Source organism: Pagrus major, chromosome 22 (assembly GCF_040436345.1).
Source record: "Pagrus major chromosome 22, Pma_NU_1.0".
Lineage (NCBI taxonomy): Eukaryota > Metazoa > Chordata > Actinopteri > Spariformes > Sparidae > Pagrus > Pagrus major.
This window is the reverse complement of record NC_133236.1, coordinates 16,791,949-16,810,194: the sequence shown is the minus strand read 5'-3', so window position 1 is coordinate 16,810,194 and position 18,246 is coordinate 16,791,949. Positions and strand designations below refer to the sequence as shown.

Here is an 18,246-nt window from a genome sequence, read left to right as displayed (position 1 = left end):
ACAAGTGTTCATCGCAGGAGGGGAGCAGATGAGCACACTGTACACACTGTACCCAACACAATTAGTCAGGCATATTTTAGTGTTTCTCTTGATTGTTAATTCTGTTGCATATCTGGATTTTTCAGAATTGTTGAAAAAGTCTGAGGCACCAAGAGTGTAATGAGTCAAGAAGCCTTTAATTAATTGATCATGGCTGTTCAATCACAACATCAGTAAACACATGCCTATGCATTTCAGCTAGGCCTTCATCAGGGCAGTACAAAATGGCCACCTTTGGGTTCTTACATTTAAAGGTTAGCAGACAGTCACATGATCAGTATAGCCAGGTTAGTGGTAACATGATTGGTCTTGACTAGGAATGCACAATATTAATTTTTTTAAGTCGATACGATAACCGATAATTACCCGACCTGCAAACCTGAGTGTAAGAAAGGCTAAGATGTAGTGAGCAAAGATTATTTATTTGATACTCATTGCTGTGACAAGACTTTTCCCCTTGTGTTGTGCTATACACAGCCAAGCAGCTCAGCGTTATGAGCAAGACAACAGCATGTTTGTTGTTGTTCTTCTCTGTTTCTATTGGCTGCTCACAAAACAACTTTAAAGGTGCATACCACCACCTACTGTGTGTAGATGCTGCACTTGTTAAGTCAACAAAAGCATTTTGGCTTTGTATTATCGGCTATAATTTCTTTATCTGCCGATAACCGATAATGTAAATTTTTTACATTATTGGGCCAATAATTTATCTGTCTGATAAATATTGTGCAGCCCTAGTCTAGACAGTCAGCCACATGATCAATGAAGACGGGTGAGCAGTAACATGATTGGTCTGGACAACTATGCAGGTAGGTAGACTGTCACATCGTCAGTATGAGCAGGTTGGTAGTCACATAATTAGGTAGTTAAAATCAAAAGACTAAGCAAGTTAAGCAGAAAAAAATCCCAAACAGTAAGCAAGGTAATAGAAAAATTTACATACACAAACTCTTCAAACTTTTAATTATTTCATTACACTCAGAAAAGCATCAATTAGTCACTTCTTAAATGCGTAGAATAACTTTTTCAGACTTTTAAGGTCTCAGATGCCTTGGGAGAAAAAAGGAGTTATAAAAATGGAGAAAAGTCTAGTTCCCCGTTCAAACCTGGGTATTGGGCAGCTTTCAGTGTATATATCCAGAGACATTCTCTTTGTTAGAGCCCTTTCAATCCGTCTCCACCAGAGGGGCACTATTTTCCAAAAAGAAGCAGCACTCCTTGCATCCTGTTTTCTGAATCTTTATTTTGTGTTTTGTGAATATTTTTGGACACATTTATGCATATATGCACCCACATCCCAATATCCCTAACTCATTTTGAGTAGTGTATGTTGTATTAAATAATTATACTGAAAACATTTTTTTTCTTAAAGTAGCTCTAATGGAACAATAAATTAGTCATGCTGATCCGATCATTGGTAGACCATACACAGGCTTGGGGAGTAACAGAATACATGTAATGGGATTACGTAATTAGGATACAAAAAAAGGTAACTGTATTCTGGTAAAGTTGCAGAAAAAAAGACGTTATCAGATCGCAGATAAATTCAGTAAAAAGGGCGATTACAATTTTAAAATAAAGAATGATATACTAGTCTTTTATGTGCACACATTACATCACTTCATGAGTCTCACACAATATCACTCTGATCCTTAATAAAACCATATTAAGATTAATTGTCTCTTGTCTTTATTTGCATATGTTTGGTATTGAGGTAATCCAAAAGTAATGGAAAGTGATCAAATTACATTGCTTTAATATTGTGATACTTAGATTACGTTATTGACTAAAATTTTTAACAGTTTATAAGTAACTGCATCAGAATACATTTTTTAAAGTAATCCTCCCAACCCTGACTATATATATGCACATACATGTAAATATATACATATACATACAGTATATGTATAATTTCATTCATTCAGTCATTAAATAACCCCACTGATTAAAATAATTTTACTTGTACTTTTGATACTTGATCGGGTTAGGAGGGTTACTTTAAAAATCTATTCCAATACAGTTACTAATTACCTATTAAAAAATGTTGTCAGTAATGTAATCCAAGTATCATAGTAAAGTAATGTAGCTTGATTACTTTCCATCACTCTTGAATAACCTCACTACCAAACACGTGCAAATAAAAACTAGAGAAATATCAATAAAAAGACTTTTATTCAATCTTAATAGTAAGTATATTTGGTTTCACTCTTTTTTGTATCCTAATTATGTATGTATTCCATTACTCCGCAGGCCTGTTTATACTTCCACTCCACTACATTCTGGAGTCAAATATTGTTCTTTTACCCCATTTAATTTATTTTATTTTTAGTTAAAGTGACTTTGTAGATTGCATGCTGCATCAGAGCCATAGTAGCACATTTAATATGGCAATCAGTTTAAAAAAAAAACGAAAAACAAAACAAAACCCTACTTCAAATAAAAAGAATAATGTTGAATACCGGATCTGATCTGATCACCTGTTGACCCATACTGTACAATATATGCGTACATGCAGGTAAATATATGTATAATTTTACTTTACTTGTACCTTTGATATCTAAGTACATTCAATCAATATCAGATACTTTAGACTTTTATTCAGGAACTTCTCGTATGGTTGACTTTCACTTTTACTATTACTAGTAAGTTTTTAACACATTATCTTTACTCAATGTTGTAAAAGCATGTGTAAAAGCAATGTAGCGGAGTAAAAAGTACAATATTTGTCTCTAAGATGTAGTGGAGTGGAAGTATAAAGTAGCAGAAAATGGAATAGTACAGTACTTGAGTACATGTACTTAGTTACATTCCATTCCATCCATTATTTGACAGGCTAAATATCAGATTTACACTGGACCAAAGCACATATTGTTGGAATTGAAGTTGTTTTCAATCCAATAGTGCCAAGCATCTGATATAACTCTTTGTAGTTATTGAGATACAGCCCTTTGTGTATCAGACTATATTCAGTCATTAGTCACGTGGGGTTACTCATTTGAACATTTTTTTGGGGAAAAAAAAAAATACACAAGATAAATACAGGTTCCTATGATCCTGCGTGACTGATGATTAAAAAAAGGAAAACTAAGGAAAAGCTCTGCTGTAACCTCATGCTTTGATCGAAATGGATTGTTCTTCACAGGTAGTACTTTAATTGCTATAAATAATAAATATGTAATGTGGTCGTTATTCTACAGATTAAAGTTTACAGACAGGAGCCTGACCATTAAAGGCTTTAAAACAAAAAGGAAAATCAATTCTAGACCTCACAGGGAACCAGTAGAGGGCAGCAATGTTTTGTGTGATGTGTTTGATTCTTCCGGTGTGTGTTAAAAGCCTGGCAGCAGTGTTTAGTATTAGTTGCAGTCCTTTGATATTGTATCTACTGATAAGAGTAAAGTGCATTTTAATTGCCAATTCTGGAGGAGATATAAACATGGATAACCTTTTCTAGATTTGAAGAGGAAATTAATGACCTGATTTTGATTAAAGTAAGATTAAAGCACAGGACTGCACCACTTCAGTCAGGTCATTCAACTGCAGGGCATTTTTGTACTTCCAATTCTTAATTTTAGTGACACAGGACATAATACAGAAAACATAAGTGGTAACAGGCTCTAAAGGAACTATGTGGGACTGTGTTATGTTAGAAGCCGAGCATTTGTTAACGTTAGCAGACTCCATTTCCAAACTAATATTAGCTTTCTAATTTCTTTCTTTTTCCACCTATGTCTTGCTCCATATCTCACCTATACGCCTGTATCAGGTCCAATAGTTGCAAAAAAGCCAATTTGAAGGTATTTTTAAATGCTTTTCAGAGTTCTTAGAAAATCATTAAAAATGTTGATGTTCAATAAACGCTTCTATAATTTATGACGCTGCCATGGATGTATAAAAAGAATGTTGCAAGAAGAGTTTGAAGCTATGGACCAGACCTCACAGATTACTAAATTTTATTCACTAATTTTTGGTGATACTTGGTCATGTTTTATGGAGAAAATGGTTTTCCCTCCGTTGCCCTCGGGCTGCTCTACCTTGAGAAACTCTGGACAGATAGCTTAACTTGTCACTAAAATAACTGCTAACAAACTGATAACCAGCAGTTTCTCAATGAACACCTCCGGACCAGGGCTGTACGCGGCCTCTGAGAAAGACAACAGAGGCCAGCTGCACTATCAAGGTGATCTATGGAGTTTCCTGGTAGACAGATACCGGTAGCTTTGTTGCTAAATTAAGTGCTATACTGCTGCTAAATGTCGCTGTCGTTTGCTCGGTAAGCGGTCCTTGCTGAGGTTAAAAATCTAGCAAGAAAACTGCCTCAGTACTGTATTCCTTCCATCTTCTCGGAGGTGATGTTTTCGTCCTAGTCCGACCGTGTTCATATATGGCCAGTGAAGAAGTGATTAATACATGTTAAATGCTTCATATTTTTACATAGAGCACCTTTGAAGAGACATACATAGACATAGAACATGGTAAGTTAGGGGACCCAGAATAGACCCCTGGGGGACCCCACAAAAGAGAGCAGCAAGGGTGGAGGAAGCATCTCCCAGATATCTGACAGATAAGAGTTTAGCCCATGCAGAGCCACATCACTGATGCCAAGACAGTTTTTCTGACAGTAAATTGACCCTATTCCCACGGTGGCCATTTTTCTCGTCGTGCTCAGTGTGCGAAGCTTCAGTGCTGGGATAATGTTATACTGCTGTGTTGCAGTTTTTTATCACTTACCGGTTCCTGATAAACTGAAAATTATTCAACAATGAAAATCTGGAGGGGAATTCGGCCATATTTTGAGGTCAAACTACATATTTAATAACTCATTAGCTAACATTAACATTCAACCACTTCCTAGCTAACATTACTGTTTGATTAGATCCTGTGTCCTCCTGTGAGGGAGAACAAAGACTATACACAGACACACTAACGAGGGGATCAAGAACAGGTGGAGTGAGGAGGGAAGAGGAACAGGTGAGGGAACAAGCGGAAAAACACTGGGAGGGAAAACACAGGAGGAACTGAAAAGCAAGAAGTGACAAATGAGGGCATAATAAAATAAAACAGGAAAAACAAGAAGACACTGAATCATGACAGTGGGCATAATATCAAAATAAAAGAAAAACAAGAACAAGACACTGGATCATGACAAAATTGACCCCAAGGATAACAGGAGGGTTTTAAGAAATGTGTACAAGATATGTGTTGATAATTTAGAACTAGTTTAGGCCTTTCCTATCATGAAGTGTAATACTATCAAACAGTAATGTTAGCTAGAAATTGGCTGGATGCTACTGTTAGCTTTTTTCTAACAGAAGCTAATGGGTCATCAAACATGTTGTTTGACCTTGAAAAATGTATGCCCAATGTCTCTCCTGATTTTCATCATGGATTGTCTTTTCAGTTGCTGATCAATCTGGAAACAGTGAAACGATAAGGATTTGTCAGATTCCCTGTGTTTATACAGTTAGCAACCACAGCACAGCAGTACCATAGTTGAGCGTCCCACCTGGAGTGTGATGTGTGAGGGACATGGCTGCTCTGTGAATATGGTCAATTCAGACATTGTGGTCCACTGTGTGCTGAGCTAAGCAGTAGGTAACCTCAGTGCAGTGTAGAGAGTGAAAACGTGATTGAATTTTTTCTAAAATTCGATAAAGAAACCAATTGAAAATGTCAGCTTCAAGACTGGACTACAATTACTTAAAACATAATTATCCAGAGAGGGCTTCTTTAAGAGGCTGTAAACGGTGGGAAAACACCTAGAATAATGAAATATTTGGCATTTTAACATTTAAAAAAGTGACTTGATGTCTATCAAAATAGCTGGTTATTAATTTTCTTTCAGCTGACAAATAATTTCAGCTTTAATTGCATGTACTTTTGGGTAGTTTAATTTACAACAAAGGAGTAAACTCACATACTTCACATGTTTTATAAGTAAAATCTAATTTTTATGACGACAGCTGAGCATATTGCACTTGAGTAAGTTCCACAAATAGTCCGTACGTGCCAAAATAAAGTCACATCATGTGTATGATACCAGAACATACATCACACAATTAAAGGTCAAAATTAGAAGGTCACTGCAATGTCGATTTCTCCTAAGCACAGATATACAATCAGGATATTTCACAATCTTTTTACGATATGTTTATGTATTTTATCATGTTTCATGTAAAACAATGCACATGTCCTGTGTTTCACCTGGCGGCCAAACAAATTTTCCCTTGAGGACTATAAAGTTAAAGTTGAATGGACTGGACATCAAGATAATAAATGTTATCTTTTATCTTTGGGTAAATATATTATGATAACACAATCTATGCAGTTATTTATTTAAGTAATTAAGTCTGCCACCACAATTCTGATTATACTGATTATTTTTCCCATTTGTGAAATTGACAACCCAGATATCATGTATTTTACAGCAGCATGTGAAAAGATTTGAACATACAGGCCTGCTGTGTCCAAAAAGATCTTCATAAGCTGTCAAACACCGGAGAGCAAGTAGTGTTTTCAAATCTTATCAATGCTCCTAATCTTAGTTTAACCTTTTAATTATCAAAGTTTAATTTAGATAGCATGTTCCGTTTGATATCGCACAGCCTCCTATTATAACCTTGCCACACAAGGAGAATGTACAGAACATATTACATGCCCCATTATCAGAGTTGAAAAACAGATATGTACAATGTAAACATGAACCTACAGCTTCCCATACATCATCCAGAACATTCACAGGTGCAGTGGCACTAACCACTACAGGAGGAACCTCCCCTGCACAGGTGCCACGTTGACAAAACCCTATCATCACTATGAAAGATAGGATGCCCTTGAGTTTGTGTGTTCATTTGTCACGTGTTTGTCTGGTCCCTTGTATATAAATCACACCTGTGGCTCTCTGAGGTTGGTAGTCGTGGACATCATCACCATGTACACTTTGAGCTTCCTCTGTGCCTTGGGCCTTTTTGCTGCTCTCCAGGTGCCTGGCACCTTGGCGGAGGAGATGGAGCCCTTTGCAGTAAGTAGATGAAATAGCCTCTCAAATAGGAATTAAATGGTGTCTATATTTGTTATCTTAAAACATATTTATTTTATTATTTATTATATATTTATTAAGTATTTTTTGTCTTTATACTAATAAGCAATAAATTAACTGAATTATTTTCTCTCTCATCTCTGAAATCCATACCTGAAGGGTGAGTGTTTGGAATTATTATTCATACATAATCTTCACTAAGATTTAGGATTTTCATTCACTTTCATTCACTCATTCATTTCTTTTCCTTGGTCTTATTTTTGTTTATTTAGGCACCGTCCTGGTCTCTTCCTCCGATAAGACTGAGATTGTGAACAAGCATAATACCCTGAGAAGAGGTGTTCAGCCTACTGCTAGCAACATGTTGGAAATGGTAACATATCTCACAGGATCTAGATTGATTTTGCAAGTTCTCCCTTGTGCAGCATATCAGTAAAAGAAACTGATTTTCCAGACACAGCACTTGGAGATTTTCTGGTGTATGTACTGTAGTTGCTACATGTGTAATGGCTCATCTCTCCTCTGCTCCCTGCAGAGCTGGAACAAGGAGGCTGCAGCCAACGCTCAGAAATGGGCCGACACCTGCTCCATGAACCACAGTCCTGCCAGCTCCAGAGAGATCAGCTGTAAGTTCATTATAACACCTCTTTGTTTTATGTTAAAAGTTATTTTAAGGCTCTGTATCCACTTTATTGACGGTATTTAATGGCAGAAAAAGGTCAGGGAAACATTAGTCCTTGTAGTAAATACATATACAATGTAAATAAAATGTCATGGCAGGTTTTAAAGAGTAGTTTCATGTGTCAGTTTATTGTGTAATTTCTCTAATCAAATACAAATGTATTTGTATGAGCAATTACCAGACTGATACTTATGGAAATATGCCACCACTTAGTCGCACCAGTTAGATTTATTAATTCGATTAACACCATCCGAGAAAGTGTTATCAAAAAGACAGAAAAACTATATTATAGGAATAGGAAGTGAATTTATTTTATTTTAATCATTATTGGTAATTTAATTGTGTTTGCACACAATGATAGACGTGGACTGAATTAAAAAATATATGTATTGCTTAATTTCTCAGCGATATGACGTGTTTTTTTTGTGTTTTTTTTATATGGACATCTTGTTTCTATAACTTTAAGTTGGTGTAAATTTATGTAATCGGTCATGGGTCAAACAAATTGTTTTCTACATTTTCTCATGATAAGGAATTAGATTATATTTCTTTTCTCAAGATCATCAGTTATTTATGTCATTATCACTGAATAATTGTTTTGTTTTCCTGAAAAAAGGGGATAGTTTTCCAGAGATTTGAGAAAACAAGCTTTGTTATCCCAAGATAATGAGATAAGTTAACCCATTATCATGACAAGGCAAAAGGTTGTTCCCTCCTATTACCGAAAGTCTGCTAATCTTACTAATTTATATACAATAGAGTGCTGGTGTAATGAGTCCTGAAACTGGATATTAGATGGCATTTTTGCACATCAGGTTCCCTTGTCTCAAAATCAATGGGTTTTTGAACTTCGGTTAAATGCCTGAAATAAGATCTATGATTACCACAGGCTTAAGATATTTACAATACATCATTAAATGACCCACAATTTAATTATAAAGCGCTTATTTGTCTTACAAATGCCTAAATGAGACCACAGAGGTTGTCCGGGACATTTAACGTCATCACACCGAACACAGAGACTCATCTACTTACTTGTCCGTCTTTACAGGCGGCCTTAGTTGCAAACTATTGTAACTCTAACTTTACAACTTGTAGATTGATCAATTCACAGAAAACATGTATAACAATTGTGTAGCTCCATTATATTCGAGAGAAGGTAGACATTTCTACAGCTGATCTCTGGGCAACTAGATCTAGACACAGGACAACAATCTAGTATCAATCTAGTATTTTGATTTTGGGGTGAACTGCCCCTTTAAGAGGACTCTCTTAAGTATCTCTCTTCCCTCTGTAACTGTAGCTAGCGGCTGTGGAGAGAACCTGTACATGTCCAGCTTTAAGAACACCTGGAGCAACGCGATCCAGTCCTGGTACGACGAGGTGAAGGACTTTCGTTACGGAGTCGGATCTACCAATGGAGGGGTGGTCGGACACTACACACAGGTGCACTTCCGTAACAGTTTATACAACACATGTTACTCTGACTAACTTGCATACACCTTGTCCATAATTTGCTGAAAACTGTAATTAATTAAATCTATTTAATCTGCTGTTCTCTGCTCAGGTTGTCTGGTACAGGTCCAACCATGTTGGCTGTGCTCTTGCCCGCTGTCCCAACGCTCAATACGAGTACTTCTACGTCTGCCACTACTGCCCACCGTGAGTAGCCTACAGAACACAATTACAGTGGTGTGTAGTAATTAAAGGTGCAATATGTAAGAATTCTGGTTGAAAAAATTCAAAACGTCACTAAAATCAACAACAGAATGTTAACAACAGTTCTGACGGTATGTATTGTGTTGCAAAAGATGTATGCTGAAGTGAACATGCTAACGCACTAGCCCTGTCTCACTCTAAAGCCTCTGTGATAATGGCGTTAGCACCCAAACTCTAGCAGTTTGAACTACCAGCTGCTTGGCTAATTGAGCAAACTAGCTGATGGCAGCTACACTTGGTAGCAGTTAGCTGTTACTGTGGCGTTATGCTGAGTATTTGAATATGAATTTGACAAGTGTTATGTATTGCACCTTTAAGTAGTAATTTAAAAGCATTTTGCCTTCTCAGATAATATCAGACATGTATGGGCTGTGCCAAACATTTACACTGCTGATGTTTGTTATTTGATGCTTTGAACAAAATTGCAGTGGAAACTACCAGTTAGCTCGCCCCTACGAGTCAGGACCCACCTGCGGTGACTGCCGCAGTGCCTGCGATAACAAACTGTGCAGTAAGTGGCAAATACAACACTGAAAGACTTAATTACTTTGTTTGAGAATGGTTTATTGGACTTTGAGTTAAACCTTATGACATCTACAGTCACGTTGTTACACTTTCTAATAGTGTTAATTGCAACAGAAGTTATTTTTATGTTTTAATGTTTTCTAAGTGTTTTTTATTTATGCATCCCTTAATTTTCTAATTTTCTTTTTCCTCCAGCCAACCCCTGTAAATATGCTGATAAGTACAGTAACTGTCCAGAGCTGAAGCAGCAGTGGGGCTGCAGCAACAGCGATGTGGCCAATTGGTGCCAGGCCTCCTGCAAGTGCACCAACGAGATCATTTAAATGCCTGCATGTCCACATCGGCCCTGGCTCTTCAGTCAGTTTCAATAAACATACTCAGCATTAAAGCTTGTGTTCCTCTTTTTTAATAGTCAGAGCTATTTGACCTGCTCAGTTATCAGCACAGAGTGAAAAGGAAATGTATTCTCACACTGTTCCTCTCTAGACAAACACTGCCTGCAGAGCCAGGTACCCTTTGACTGTATAGGTGTCAACTCATAAGGAGGAAGGAGAACACACTTGACAAGCTGGATTTCACAACTATAGGCCAAGAAGTAGATTTTTTTTGTCATTATGCAACATAGAATTACGTAACAAAATACAAGGTGGTAACTCCATCATGCTACACAGACATAGTATATACAACATTTATATACACAGTATTTAAACATGTAGTGCATTTTTCAAATTTGCGTTGAGGTGGATGTAAACAGCAGCAAGAAGATGGCAATGTTGTGGCGGAGAGTTCAGTTCTCTGCGACCAGACAGTAGTCAGGGGCAGCCATAAATCCAAGCCGGATTAGCATTGCTCCCATCCTGGATCTCTTCCTTCTCTCCTTGGGGCTCTCTGGCTGGTCAGGTTGGATGGTCAGAAGATGCGGTGGACAGTGATCTTGGGCAGTCAGCCTTATTAGATAATATTAAAAGTGATGAAATGAACATGAATTCAAAAACAGAGAGATAAACAGTCAATTGATTTGATAAACTTGATTGACATTTTATTTCAAATAGTGTTGCTCTGATTTACATTTAGCAGACGCTTTTGTCCAAAGCGACTTACAGTAATTCAAACACTGATGTCGGTGGCTGCCATGCAAGGTGCAGACCAGCACATCAGGAGCAGTTTGGGGTTGAGTATCCTGCCCAAGGACACTTCAACATGCAGACCAGGGGCATCGAAGAAGCGACCTTCCGATAACAAGAAGCTGGCTGAGGAGGTGAAGAAACAGGAGAACAGGAAGGGAGCTGATAGGCTGGGAAAACCACTGGGGGCAGGGCTAACGAAGCAGATGTGTTGGTGTGTTCAGGGGGGAAGCACAGGAACACATGAGCAAAACAGCAAACTAAGAAGACACCACAAAACCCCAGAAAACACAATCAAAGGAGACAGAAATGACAGGATCAGGACAGACTGTGTTGCCGTCTACAGTGACCTGAAATGCTGTTTACGTGTGTTCGGAGGGCCAAAACACATAGAAAAAGCTTAGTTTTAAGAAATACCTGTGTACGTGTGCACTGGATCTCTGTAGGATTCATTCTCTCACGAACAGGCAAGGTGTGCAAGTTCTTGATTCTTGATCAGTTAGTCAGTGGGTGTGGTTTTTGATTGACATTTTGGGTGGAAGTAACAAAAAAAAGCTTGCTGTTCAGTTAGGTGTTGAAAGATGCAAGTCCTGGCTAAGGACAGAGGAATGAGTCTGTGGTCACTACAGGACAGGTGAGGTAGAGACAGAGATGAACTTCCCCTTAAAATGTGAAAAATATAATGATATGAGAAAAAAACTGAATGATTTATACCAATATTCACATTTGATCAGAATCAAAAGCTTAAGATTCTACTAGCACAGTGTGTGCTGCATGTAACAAACTGAGGGATACAAAATAAAACACCATCTACACACACACACACACACACTTTAAATTAGAAATACATGTAGATAGTTTTATATTAATGTTTTTCTATGTATTCTACAAATATGTGTACCCCTATTGCTTTGGCAAAATAATGTTTGAAACTTTTATGCCAATAAAGCTTTCGGAATTGAATTGAGTAATGAATGTTGGAAAGTAACATCCCAGCTGATTATCACAGCAACACTGTTTGAAATGTACAAAAGTGTATCAAGTCAAGTGTGTCAAAGACAGTTTATCACTCACTTATCACTGTTTTAAAATTCACATTCATTCAATCACTTTTATTATGAATTCCTCAGCATTTTCATCACTTCAACTTTGTCAAGTATTTCTTGCTTCAGTACTTCCACCCTTGGGGTCACTTTGCTTAATTAGCAAATGGCATTTTTGCGTTGTCAGTTTTTCATCATATCAAGACTGTCGGCTTCAAATTAATCAAATCACTTGATAGTTATAATATAAATATAATAATATCATTTTTCAATTTGCATGCACTTTCATCACCTCCTTTTTTATATTTTTAATAGGTTTTTTGGTACTTCCACCCCTCAAACAGAAGAAGAACATAAAATATATTCTAGATTTATGGGGTAATAATAAGGTCAGCTCTATGTGAGCAACAGCACTACATTTTTTCACTTCAAGCACTGACTTCGAGCTATTTGACCTGCACAGCAATAGATATAGAAAAATAAATTTACTTTGGCAAGATTCCTGTTTGGACAAACACTGCCTGCAGAGCCAACTGTTCTATCAATGTATGCACTGTAATGTGTACACTGTGCAGATGTAAATGTTTTTTGACGTGAACTACACTTCCAGCATTGACTTCAAGCTATTTGACCTGAATTTGTCTAATTGCACAGACATATGTTTTTTAAACTGCCTGGAGAACTGCTTGTGAGAGGTGCCCTGCATCAGGACCAATGAGAAAGTGTTGCAGTATCTCCTGTATTTGTTCAAACATTCAAGTGCTTGTTCATTAACATATATGTATGAATCACGAGACAAGGGCCCCTGGACACGGACATGTTAAAGGCCCCCCACCCCTCCTTTATGGGAGCACACCAAAACTGAAAGGTACACAGTGTCTCTTTGTAATCATTTTTTTAAATCAATATTAACAGATATCTGCATATAAATGCAGAATCTGTGGGCAAAGAAAAAGATTTTGCTATCGGAAGTGTTCTAGTTTCTGTTTGTAGTCTGTTATAATCCAAGTAGTTATGACCAATCACTTGAAGAACTTAAAAAGTGAGTGTGAATCAACTATGCAGAACACAATGATGCCCCCATGTTAGAAAAAATAAAGCGAAAGTGCCCTTTAAACACCCATATGGTACATTAAATATGATAAAGTGCCCTCTAAGGTTCCCTTCCAGTGGGCAAAACGTGGTGAAGTGCAGTAGTTATAATCACATATGTTTTTAATTGAAACCAGGGTTTATAACTATTTCACTATAAATGTATCATGACTTTCTGCACGCTGGTGTCCCACCACATACAGCTGGTGCAATTTTCATTTTTTCACCCCTTGCCCCTCAAAACATCCCGAGTCCACCACTGGCAGATCACATTGGCCAAAATGCGATCTCAGAACCTTTGGACAATTGTCTGAAGACGATTTATCTTTTTATCTACTTATTTTAATTTCTGTCTGTTTATACGGGTTAGCCAAAATGAGGCACACTGAAGAGGACATCTTGGTCTGGATATCTGTTATCCAAATATCTGCTGGCAACACCCGAAGCCCCGAAACAGCATGGTAAGAAATATAAACTAAAAGCCTTAGCATGCAAAGTTCTTCTAACTGAACTTTCGCAGGACCTTAATTTTGCACACATATTGACTTAAAGAAAACATACTTGTCCAAAGTATGCAAACAGAGAAAATGTAGAGGTTTTTATGCAAACTCTAAGTCAAACAGACATTTCAAGAAAAACACTTCTGTCTTGGTTTCACACGAAAAAAGGAGGAATGCAGCTCATTACGAGCAAGCGTTTAATCTGATCTGATTAAAGGAAATTACAAAAAGCATGAGGGTTTATGGGTATAAAGAGATGGAGGGAGACTACCAAGTCAAGGAACCTGCGAGACAAAGTTATTTGCCGACTTGGTCTCAAGTCTGAGCTCATGTGTTATGTTATAAAGCATTTTTATTTATATTTTCCCTGTTTATTGGCCTTACCCATACAGTTGTCACCATATGCAGATATTACAGAAAGCAAGAATTTAAAAAACAACTGGCATTGGGTTTTGCAGAATCGTCCAATGTTGACAGGTCCACTCTTAACTAACTTTATGAATGCCTTAGCAAGTGGTGATTGTATTACTATAAACACAATTTTGACACCCCGATACAACACAAGTCCCTTGTTGAAATTGGTCATTAATTTATATCAGAGCCTTTTTTTGCTTTATAATTTATTGTGAAATGCACAGAAAGCAAGTTTCACCATGTACAATTAGAGATCAGAGACAAAAGGGCTGAATACTGTGCAGTACATAGAGGAACAAATCTTTTATCCTGCTCCACTGACTGCAAAAAATGGCACTCAGTAGAGTGCATACCTCCACCAAGGCCCAGCAGTCCCCTTTAATTCTATTAAGTCAAATATCAAATAAAATGTGTTCAAATCTGCCAGATCAGAATTTTTATTTGGATCTGCATCCAATTGTACTCACTGATACATACCACTCACAAAATTATGTACATTTTTTTTCATCAGGATCCATGCATTAACCCCTGAGAAAATAACAAAAATGTTGAAAGTGCTCGATCATATAGAAAGCGAGTGAAAGAAAATTCTGGAAATCCGGATCCACACCAAAAGTTGCAGAGGTCTATTTTGGGTCAAGACCCATACTCCATCCAGGTTTTGTGGAAATCTGTTAAGCAGTTTTTGTTTGATCCTGCTGACAAACCAACAAAAAAACAAATGGACATGGGCGAAAAGATAATCTCCTTGGTGGAGGTAAGGAGACAACAGTCAGTGGTAGTGAAGCAACATTCAGTCTACACAAAAGATGCAAGAGCACAAACAAAATACAAAACAGGTAGAAAACAAGGTACAAACATGTACAGCAAAGACACAGACAACAAGAGCACATTAAAAAATACAAAAGTAAGAAGTGCAATAAGGACAGTAGAAGTTTGTGGCTCCCTGATGTCATTTGTAATGACATGTATGTTGTAAGCAGCAAGAGTAAGACAGGTTACGGCAACCAGTTAAGTGAGGTAGGGGATGAAGTCACTCGGTAGGTGACAGTTTGTCGGCCAATGGGTCTTTGCTGGTTATGTTGAGCTCGAAAGATACAAAATACCGTAGGCAAGATTACAAGCAGGAAAAAGGGGCAGTGGATACAGTCCATGGCAACGTGATTCCCATAACTTCATCACTTGATGTACATGGTATATGTGGTAAATGCCATTAACATGTTTATTTTTGATGAGGTTTTTTTTTTTTACATTCTTATTATATGTTTTACGTATCTTACTATGATTTATGTTAAACATTGTACATGTTGCTGCAAAACAAATTTCCACTCAAGGACAACAGAGTTAAAGTTGAATTTGAAAGTTGAATGGACTGAACATCGAGATTTTAAAACACTATTAACAAGCGGGTGAGTGCGTGACCAAAGGTAACTGATCCAAACACAGACATCCCTAGCAGACAGCAACATTTCAGGGATTTATTGAAGAGGTGAGGACATACACTCACTAGTACAAGGAACAGGCAGAAGAACACGTCATCATTATTATAAAGAATACATAAGGATGACCTGACGTTTCACAGGTGCCACGTTGACAAATGCTATCTTCAGTCTGGTTCATTCGAAACCAGGATGGCCCTGAGGTTGTGTGTTCATTTGTCACATGTCTGTGTTGTCATGAGCATATAAAGCACACCTGTGGCTCTTGGAGGTTAACAGTCCTGGATTCAACCATGTCTCTGTACACTTTGAGTTTCCTGTGCGCCTTTGCCTTCTTTGCTCTTCAGGTGCCTGGTAACTCGGGGAAAGACTTCATCGTGATACCTGTAAGTAAAAAATGTCCTCTCTAATAGGGAACTATATTGAAATTATTTTTTTGTTTTGTAAAAATCAAGCTTTTTCCGAACGTACAATAATTTTGCTTCTTATGTGCAATAACTTATCCACTATTTCTCTCTTATATCTGAAAACTACCACCCAAAAAAGGCATTTGGTGAGTTTTTCTAATAATTATTATTACAAGATTTAGGATACTCATATGTATTCAAACTTTACAAAATCTATTTTATTGTTTTGTTTTGTGTTCATGTAGGCAAGTTTTATATAAAAGGAGGACGTACGACCATAACTCGCAAGACCATCACCCGTTCCAGTGGCTCTAATGGAGGACGTACGACCATAACTACTAAGACCATCACCCGTTCCAGTGGCTCTAATGGAGGACGTACGTCGATACCTCGCCCGACCAACAGGGTCACCTACCCAAGACCGAACCCGAATAAACGTCTGAACAGAGGCTCCAGGGGCTCCAGAGGCTCCAGGGGCTCCAGGGGCTCCAGAGGCTCCAGGGGCTCCAGGGGCCCTCCCTCAAGCCCTTCTGTAAACCCGCGTGAGATTGTGAACAAGCACAACGACCTGAGAAGAGGTGTTCAACCTACTGCAACAAACATGTTGAAAATGGTAACATGCTGATTATGCATTGAAATAATTTCATAATTTTCAAAGCAAAGTGTGCCTCACTGAATTTTATGAACATGGATCACTTGATCTAGCTTAATAGTCCTGGAATTGATATGACACATTCTCCAGCCTGCATCCTGAATCCTAAATCAGTACGAGATACAGGTTTTACGAACAAGCACATAACAAACTTCTCTGGTATATATGCTGTATACTGTAGTTGTCTAAATGTGCTTATTTCTGCTCTGTCTTCTGCTCTCCACAGAGCTGGAGCAAGGAGTTTGCTGCCAATGCTCAGAGATGGGCCGATCGCTGCACCCTGAACCACACACCAGCACCAAGAAAGCTTGGCAGTAAGATCATTATAACACACTCATTTTAGCCAGAGATAAGCCAGAGCTACGGTGTTATTTCACCAGTTTAATAAGCATTTTACTCTTATCAGAGAGCATCATCTGAAACAGCGAACAGAAAACAATTTCAGACATCTTAAACATCTAGACTACTCTAGCAGGACTTTAAGGCACCGTGTCAACCATATAATACATGACAGAAACAGTCCCTGCAGTACATAAATGGGAAATGGCAGGTTTCATGTAGCAGTTTATAGTGTCAATTCTTTAATGTAGCTGGGATGAATGAAATACATGTAAATATATTATGTATGGGTCTTGTGGTGATGATCAGACTGGTCCATCCAAACATTCCATCATTTAAAAAAAATGTATAAATTAATTGGAACACTATTCTGTAAGATAATGTTATCAAAGACAGACAAAAGTCAATTATATAGGAATATGGAGGACATTTATACATCTGAGAGCAACATCCTTAATTTGATTTCTCATTATAGGTAACTTAATTGTGTTTGCCTTTGGATTGAAATGCATGATTGTAAACCAAGTGTAGGTGTTACAGGTTTTAAGAAGTCTTAAGTATCTTTCTCCTTCTCTTAAACTCTAGATAAAAAATTTGGAGAGAACCTGTACATGTCCGGGGGAGCAGCTAGCTGGGACATGGCGATCCAGAAATGGTACGATGAGGTAAAGCGTTGGAAATATGGAAGGGGAGGAAGCAATGTCGGACACTTCACACAGGTGCAGTAAAATCATGCTTTTTACAAGCACTTGTTGATTCTGGCTTACTTGCATACAAATTGGCCTTCACTGGCTTGAGACTCTATAACCAAAACAGTGACTATTAAAACAATATTACACAGTACATTAATGCCACAAGGTCCTGATGATTTTGTATTTCATTGGTCATTATCTACACAGATTGTCTGGGCCAACTCCAACCTGATTGGCTGCGGTATGGCCATCTGTCCCAAAGCTAAATATAAGTACTACTACGTCTGCCAGTACTCTCCTCCGTAAGTACAGAACACTTTTCCTGCTTTTCAGTGGAAAGTCTAGCATGTTTCCTATCTTTTAGGGAATAATTACATGGATATTTGTGTGTCCCTTGAGTTAAAGTTCTATTATGTAATATCAATTGTATTGTGTTTATTATAGACATTATTGATTTGAATACAAATAATGTCATAACATCGTTAGAAGCACTTTGTGGGTTACCTGCAATCCTTGAAAGAATATTAAAGTTGATGCAAG

The 18,246-nt window shown here is 37.6% G+C and overlaps 2 protein-coding genes across 2 annotated transcripts; both read left to right on the top strand.

Moving 5' to 3' along the window:
* The first annotated feature begins 7,377 nt into the window (after nt 1-7,377).
* Nucleotides 7,378-10,328, top strand: LOC141018387 (serotriflin-like). The gene is made up of 6 exons (XM_073493348.1): nt 7,378-7,451; nt 7,614-7,704; nt 9,064-9,206; nt 9,328-9,422; nt 9,908-9,990; nt 10,200-10,328. The coding sequence occupies exons 1-6, from the start codon at nt 7,440-7,442 to the stop codon at nt 10,325-10,327; spliced, it is 552 nt and encodes a 183-aa protein (XP_073349449.1). The 5' UTR covers nt 7,378-7,439; the 3' UTR covers nt 10,328.
* Nucleotides 10,329-14,904: 4,576 nt separating this feature from the next.
* LOC141017721 (cysteine-rich venom protein TEL1-like) lies at nt 14,905-18,012 on the top strand. Its single transcript, XM_073492451.1, has 6 exons — nt 14,905-14,934; nt 15,624-15,645; nt 16,542-16,636; nt 16,902-16,989; nt 17,600-17,733; nt 17,914-18,012. The coding sequence occupies exons 1-6, from the start codon at nt 14,905-14,907 to the stop codon at nt 18,010-18,012; spliced, it is 468 nt and encodes a 155-aa protein (XP_073348552.1).
* Nucleotides 18,013-18,246: the final 234 nt, after the last annotated feature.